We start from the raw sequence: 8,003 nt of genomic DNA, 5'->3' as shown, positions 1-8,003 counted from the left end.
CACACACACACACACACACACACACACACACACACACACACACACACACATTGCCCACTCTGAGGCGTTCCTCTGAGTATTAAGCTCACACCACAACATCCTGTTTCAACATATTAAAAAGGCATGAAAGCGGAAACTCTATGGTTTACTTAAACTAAAACAGCCCCTCGGGGGCTTGACAAAATTAAAAAGGGCAACTTTAAAACTTTAAAAGAAACAACGGGCTTTTCACCTCCAATGACTTACCTCGAACATCCAGTTGTGTTTCTTTACTTCGTCCTGTTGATGTTTTTTCACCTCTTCTGGCTTCGCAAGTATATCCTCCATTATCAGAAAGAGTCAGCTGTATGTTTAGCTCTTTGCCCGGTTTGTTCAGCTCTTTTCCATCTTTGTACCAGTGATAACTCCAGCCAGAAGAAACACTTACTGTGCATTTTAATTTCACAGTTTCTCCAATATACATTGGGCTAAAACTCAGATCAATGTTTGATGTGGGTGTCGGTAAACTGTCTATAGAAAGAAAGACAATACAGAATATGTTACTGCTACTGTGCACAAAAGGGTGATGATGTAGCAATTTGATGCAATTTAGTGCATTTCTTTGTTTTTCCTTTAGTTTGACTTTATGAAAAATTACATAAGAAGCTCCAAGAGCTCAACTTTTATGTAAATATTATTTTTAATGCAAAGAAATCAGTTCCAACATTGCAAAAATACTAAAAATGTGTATTTTTAATGTAAAGTTAGATCTGTGTAATATTACAAATGCTTTAAAGCTTACCATAAACGGACACAGTAGATGTGTTGCTGAATGCAGAGCTCACTCCTCTGTGCTTTTGGTGAGCTTTGCAGGAGTACTCCCCTCCATCGCTCACTTTGGCAGCTGCGATGTTGAGCACTAACCCGTTTTCATTTGGAATTAGAATTTGATTTCTGTGCCACGTGACGGTCCACTCAGAACTGCTCACTTCACAGCTAAACTTCAAGACCTCGTTTTGAAAAACATCTGACCAGGGGCTCAGCAGCTTCAGGATTGGCTTTGGTGGGTCTGCAAGAATGTGTCACAAAAACATCTTCAAATTAAGATTTATTTTGAAGTTTCAGTTATAAAATGTTTACCTTATAACTTCTTATCTACGCATCAAATATTTAGGGGAAGGTGCAGTTGTACCACCACGACTGAAACCATATCAACGTTGTACTGACACAGTTGCTGGCATTAAATGTGTCTGGTGATGTATAATTGTGTGCTTACCAGAGACTTGCAGGGAAACAGGGTCACTCTGGTCTGTTCTCAGCTGGCCTCTCTTAGCAAGGCATCGGTACTCTCCACTGCCACCAAGGGTCAGAGAACCTACTGTAAATGTTTTACTGCTGGATGATTGCTGTTTCACCCCTTTATGATACCACTCATATTCCCATCCAGAGTACATATCAACAGTACATGTGAAGATGATCGATTCTCCAGGGTACATTAGAGAGAAGTCTGGACTTCTGGTAAGAACAGGTTTGGGTTTGTTGTCTGTTGAGAAGGAAGAAAGAATAAGGAAAATTTCATCAACATAGCAAGTACTACATACTGAACAAAGAGCGAACTAAGTTGTACCATACAGGCGGACCTAAATAAAAGAAACAGCTCAGACACTGAGTTCCTTTTAAAACAAGGCTCAAACCCTTTGACCCTGGACTTCATCTTTGATTCTGTGCCTTGACTTTCAAACAAAATGCCAATTCCATTATGCTTCTGATGTTCTGATGGCACAGGACAATGGATATCTGTCCTATCCTGGATATGCCCTTAATTTGCTGACTCTCACTGTGAATAAACATATTGTAAATATCCTGGAAACATTTGAATTGGCTTTGCTGCGTGATCCTGCTGTTTCTGCTACTGCTTATCCTCATTACACTCAGCTGTCCAAAACTACGCTTGAATACAAAACTCTGTCAACAGTCATCTTTTTTGCCAATGACCTTTTGTGGCTCAGCCTCCCAGTGGAGAGTGCCTATGCACTGTCTGCTGCAGAACCGTTGAGTCAGCCGTCTTCCCCATGACTGTGTAGGCCAGCATTGCACAAAGTGTGGTCCGAAGGCTAAATGAGGTACTTCAAATTTGACTTATGTGGTTTGTGACCCCAATTCAAGAAACATACAAATTTGACCCACCAGAAGAGTTGATGCAGATGTACTCTTAAAATATTGTAGGTTTTTGTTAAAAATGAAAATGGGGTCTACCTTTGAACTCAGAAAGTTTGAGCTGCATGGTGAACAGTTTGGTCGGGTGTGAGTTGGTGCTCATCTCCAGTGGTTATTGTGTGAGAGGCAGAATACACGTACACAGTGCAGCCAGTCCATTGCAGGGCAACACTGCTTTTTTTTTTTTTTTGTATCATTCTAATTCTCAGAGAAACTGAGCTTTCAACAGCCGTAAAGCCATAGTTATTAACATTTGCCAAATAAAATACTGTGAATATCTGTTTATATTTGATCTATATTGAACAGATTAGTTTAATTCTTGCATTTGAGAAACTACAATTGATCAGCTTTTCAAGGATATTTAATTTTATTCAGTGCATCCAGAGCTCTCAGTAATATCTATTTTAGAGTGGATATGAGACTCTAACAAACTTACTTTGGAAAAAATAATTATCACTCTTTAGTGTCTTAAACATACCAGTGCAAATACATATCCAATTGTTAAGTTTTCTACCACGGTTTGAATGTTTGCTGTCTGTTTGCTCGGAGTATTCACCTCTTCATATCGTTGCTATTAGCACAGGTATGTTCTCTCTTATTTGTTTTGGATACATCCTTATACCATAGAGTGGTGTTGAACTGAAAATCTGATACACTCTCAGAATCTATTTCACACCTTTGAACAAGTAACTGTGTGGGTTAGAGCCGGGTGTGGGCTGCAGTGTTTCATCCCTTATGCTACAGTTGTCAAGAAAGCAACACGCTCAGAAAGCTCTAGTTGTTTGGGTTATGTTATAGCAACAACAAACAGAAAGAGGTATTACCAGAAGTATTTTCAGAAAAAATCGTGTGAAAAGATTACGTGCAATGTAATGTGGTTGTAGCATGGTTTGTCTGTTTTTAGAGTCATACTGTGCATTATTTCAGTTTATATGGGTACAATTTAACTCTTGAATTTTGTCTGTTTAGTACTAAAAAAAACCCAATAGAAACCACATATTTAAATATTGATTTATTTTTCACAATCTGTCTTTAAATCAATCTAAGCTCCTGTTTTAGTGCAGTTGGGACTGCCAAAATTATCTCTAAATGCTAAATGTCACAATAAGGAAAGAGAGATTTTTGTTTTATGAATTTTTATTTGTAGAAGTTTGCAAACATTTTTTTTTATTTGGTAGAATCGCCATTAAACTATAAGAATAGGAGCAAACATTTTGGGCGTGCTTCTACAAGCTTCTCACAACAGTTTGCTGGAATTTTCCGTCCATTCCTCCTGACAGAACTGGTGTTTTAAGTCAGAAATGCAGGTAGTGGAGGAATGCATATGAGTAATGAGACTCTAGGAGTTGAACAATGCACACTTACAGAATCGTTCAATAGACACATAATGAGGAAAACTAGTGCCATTCTTGCTGAGAGCGCTCGTCCTTTACACGCAAAGTTCCAGTTTCTGTCTTTTGGCTTCCAGCTTAGACTTCACTGTATGAAAAGTAACAGGAACAAGCACTCCTCCATCCTTTTCTCTTTTGAGGAGTTGAATCTGATTGTTGGTGTTGATTCTGTAATATTTATTTTCATTTATTCCACATATGTTACTGATGTTAGAAGTAATTGATGGTTGACAATAAGAAACACTGCCAGTCCTCTCCCTAACTTGTATGAAATGATATTTAGACACACTTTAATTATATGTCTCTTAGCTTTTATGTCCTTTTTTTTCTTTAATAATTGCTGTAGCATTAATTGCCTGGTTGTGTATTTTTTAAAGAAAATGTATAAATGTAAATGTATGAATTTAAATGTATACCAAGCATGCAGCAAGAAATTTACACCACTGAGAAATATTACTAACAACAACTTGCCAACAACTGAATGGCTAAGACGTCTTACTTATTCTCTGGTAAAATGACATGTTAGTTGGTAAAGCAATTCAAAACTTTGAATTTCACCTAACATTGATAGGGGACTTCAATCAATCAATCAATCTCACAATCAATCGATCGATCAATCAATCAATCAACTAAACTTATTTGTACAGCACATGTCAGCAACAAAGCAGTTGAAAGTGCAAAGCATCATAAAAACATAACAAAAACAAAGTCATAAAAGACACCACACAGACAACACATTGAGAAACAATCGGGACACGAGATGTTAAAGATAAAACACAGTGACAACATGATAAAAGGTGAACAGAGAGGACTGAGGTAGTATGTAACATGACGAACTAATGATGTTATCTAAAATAGAAAAGCATATTGAAATAAATAATGTGTTTTTCAAAGGACGTCGTACTAATCTAATAGTACATTTTAGATGACCAATATATTGTAATATATTGTAATTATTCGCAAAACTTTTTCTATCTAATCTAGTTGTAAATATTTTCACAACTATATCCTAGTTACTGTAAGACTCCAAAGACCTAATCAGGTATCTCTAAGATACTCTCTGTTGGTGAAATTCACATTGTTGTGTCACTTACTACGCTGCAGGTAAGCTCAGGATTATTTGAAAAATTCCAAATGGCATTGTGTTCATGATTTTTGGAATATGTGAAAATTAAGGCTAGACCATGGCATAAAAACTCACCTTGCACAGTGATAACTTTTGGGTCACTTGATCCAGATGTGACTCCTCTGGATTTCAGCCGGGCTTTGCAGGTGTATTCTCCTCCATCGTTTTGTTTGACGGAAGGGATCTCGAGAGATGGTCCCTCTTTACTCAGGTCTTTTTGATCTTTGTACCAAGTAAGTGTCCAATCGGCGCTAGGTACTGTACAGCTAAATTTCAATACTTCAGTTAAAAACACATCTGACCAGGGGGTTTCCAGGCTTAAAATAGGGATAGGTGGTTCTGAAAATGAAGAAAAATAATGGCAAAATTATCATATTGCTTGCGAAGAAATTCGAATCCCACTACAAACTGAGCATACATGAGAGCTTACCAGCAACTTGTACTGATTCCTTGTTACTCTCGTATAATGGGCCTTTGCCTCTCTGGACTTTGCAGTGGTACTGTCCCTTGTCGGAAGGCTTCAGAGAGGCTATTTCATAGGTGTTACTGTTGGCATCTGTGATTTGTGCCCCATCCTTATACCACTGATAATTCCATGCAGAGGTGACATCAACTTTGCATGTGAAGCTGATTAATTCTCCAGGATAGAATCTGTCAAAGTTTGGACTTCTGCTTATAGTGAGCTTTGGAATGTTGGCTATTTGAAAAGAAGAAAAAAAGCAAGAATTTTCAAGCAGGCTTTTAAAGCAAGAGCACTCAAAATGATACCAATAAAAATGAGGAATTTTTAATGGAGGGCGTCTGGACACAATTAATCTGTAAAGTAGTGCAGACCAACTTTAAAGTGGGTTGGGGGGTATTTAATACATCAATCTTCAGAAAAGACTGAGTTGAAGAAAATTATCTGTCATCCATGACTGGATATTATGAGTCAGTATTAAAAGTTTTGAGAAATGGCAGCACAGAGTGTGTCATCAACATAGCTATGAATATTGATGGTGTATCTCCTGGTGAAACCGCATAATGAAAGGTGTAGTAAGTTTTAGTTTAAGACCAAAAACTGAGCCTTGGGGTACTCCATAAAAAACAGCTTTAAACAATATGGCGTGTCTGCTAAGTTTAGATGCAGAAAATGTTTTAAATATTGGACACAGTCTTTTTTTGCATTAATGCAAATATTATATAATAATAGACAGATGATGGAAACTCACAATAAACATTTAGATTTGTTGTGTTGCTTAATCCAGAACTGAAAAGTTTGGATTTAAGCTCGGCTTGGCAAGCATATGCTCCTTTATCGTTTTCAGTAACTGACTCGATGTCCCTCTTTTTTCAGAGGTCGCTGGTCTTTGTACCAGATATAAAAAAAAAACAATATCTTTAACACAAATAGTGGTAATAGACATAAAACTTACCATTAACTCGCACCTCAATTGGTTGACTAATTTTGCTACTGCGACCTTTTCCCTGCTCCTTTCCTCTGCAGGTATATTGTCCAGAAAGATCTATACTATTTGCAGTTATTGTGAGCTCTGAATCGTGAAAAGAAATATCTGCATTTTGAGACAGCTGTTTTCCGTCTTTCTCCCAGATGAAGGTCCAGCCAGAACTGCTACTGATACTACATTTTAAAACTACTTTCTCAGATGTGAAAACTTCTGAGAAAGCTGAAGTCAGCTGCAGGAAAGCCTCAGGAGGATCTGAAAATAAATGAGACGTATTAAAAGAAAATTATAAAAAATAAAAATAAAAAACTTACACTTTGTAATTGATTCAGAATGCATTGCTAAAATTATTTTATGGAGATTTGAAAGCCAACATTTCTGGTACACTGCTTTGATGGCCTATTCAGCAATATGTCATTTCCTGTGTGTCATTTCTCTCTTCCTGCGTGTCGCTAAAACAGTTCAAAGTCAATTTGACACCATACCTGTACATTTTCTTTCAATGTTTTATTTTATGTTATAAAACTTAACCATTTACAACTTGAAAGATCACCACATCATTGATACAAAGTGCAAGACTGAAAAAAATATATAAGTTTAAAAATCTCACTGTAGGTGGTTGGAGGCACAGAGGTGGTTCCACCCAGACTTGAGATTGCTAGTGGAAGGGAGAGGAGACGTCAAAGTTCAGGATAAATCAGGATTCTGGTTTTATCTACATGAATGGTGGATTTAAAAAGCAAATCCTGTAAGTGGTGAAAATTAAGACTGTAAAGGGCAGCTAAGGTACTAAGAGTTAGTTGCAATAATCAAGTTTACTTGAATGTCATGCGAATGGAATGGAAATGGAAAGAAGATCAAATCTAATGTTGCACATACAGGAAAATCTGAGTTAGGAACACAAGCAACTAGCTTCAGTCAAACCAGTTAAATATAAGCTCCAAAGTTAAACGTACATAGTGGTTTAGAAATTAACTAAAAACATTATGAATATTAACTATTAGGTTTTCATGAGGGAGCTCAGAGGGCACAGAGTAGCTGCTGTCTAAATGTTGTGACTGCCAAACCCATGACAATAAAGTACTTCATGTTCCTCATGTTTAGTTCCTGAGTCTTACTTTGGTCAGTATCTAACCTAAAAATATCAAATGTACAATGCACTTTTAATAAAGTAGTTCACAACAGCGGAGCAAAATGCAAGAATATTCTGTGTGCATTTTAGTTAAAAACAGAAACTCAAAAGGAAAAAGGAACAAAATGCTAAACTGCCGTCGAAATATCCGATCAACGCAGAACGGTTAGACAGATTGCTCATTCTTACCAGTTCCATCCTGAGCTGCACAGACAGAGGTCAGATCTGTTCAATCACATAAGAGAGAGAAAAAATGCAGTTATAGTCTCTATCAATCTTTGCCAATATAAATGATTTGAGAAACTTACATATGAGTGTGAAGACTTGAAGAAGCAACATTTTCCATTGAGTCTCACATGTGGAGGTTGTCTTGCTGAGCTGAGTCATTTAACTGCCATGCACTGAAGTGAAGTAGAGGAAATAAGCTTGCAGCCCGAGAAGGGTGTGTGCAAAAAAAAAAAAAAACTTCTCTTCTGATCTCACCTCAGGAAAGCAGCTTTCCTGTCACTCTGACATCTGCTTTTCTTTTCTTTTCTATTTTTTTGGTTCATGTTGCTAAAGAAACAGGAAATGTGCTGGCGTACCGCATTCAGAATGCTCATGCTGATTTGTGATAAAAACCGACATAGTTTGAGGAATTGAAAGAACTGATATTTTGATGATTTTGATGCTGAATTTACTGTCAGTATTGAAGAAGCTGATCGAGAGCTTAT

The 8,003-nt window shown here is 37.1% G+C and overlaps 1 protein-coding gene across 2 annotated transcripts in view; it reads right to left on the bottom strand.

Moving 5' to 3' along the window:
* LOC103467407 (basement membrane-specific heparan sulfate proteoglycan core protein) overlaps positions 1-7,759 on the bottom strand; it is a 14,069-nt gene extending 6,310 nt beyond the window's left edge. The window contains exons 1-9 of one of the 2 annotated variants that reach the window (XM_008413757.2): positions 7,599-7,759; positions 7,480-7,515; positions 6,769-6,816; positions 6,129-6,413; positions 5,144-5,410; positions 4,789-5,052; positions 1,256-1,522; positions 782-1,048; positions 247-510 (exon numbers count right to left, since the gene is read on the bottom strand). In XM_008413757.2, the coding sequence (XP_008411979.1) occupies positions 247-510; positions 782-1,048; positions 1,256-1,522; positions 4,789-5,052; positions 5,144-5,410; positions 6,129-6,413; positions 6,769-6,816; positions 7,480-7,515; positions 7,599-7,677 (1,777 nt within the window). In that variant the 5' untranslated portion in view covers positions 7,678-7,759. The remainder of the gene's footprint in view (positions 1-246; positions 511-781; positions 1,049-1,255; positions 1,523-4,788; positions 5,053-5,143; positions 5,411-6,128; positions 6,414-6,768; positions 6,817-7,479; positions 7,516-7,598) is intronic. The other variant, XM_008413756.2, reaches the window with a different exon arrangement.
* Positions 7,760-8,003: the final 244 nt, after the last annotated feature.

Source organism: Poecilia reticulata, linkage group LG7 (assembly GCF_000633615.1).
Source record: "Poecilia reticulata strain Guanapo linkage group LG7, Guppy_female_1.0+MT, whole genome shotgun sequence".
Classification (NCBI taxonomy): Eukaryota; Metazoa; Chordata; class Actinopteri; order Cyprinodontiformes; family Poeciliidae; genus Poecilia; species Poecilia reticulata.
The sequence above is the reverse complement of the archived record's forward strand: the minus strand, read 5'-3'. Positions and strand labels throughout refer to the sequence as shown.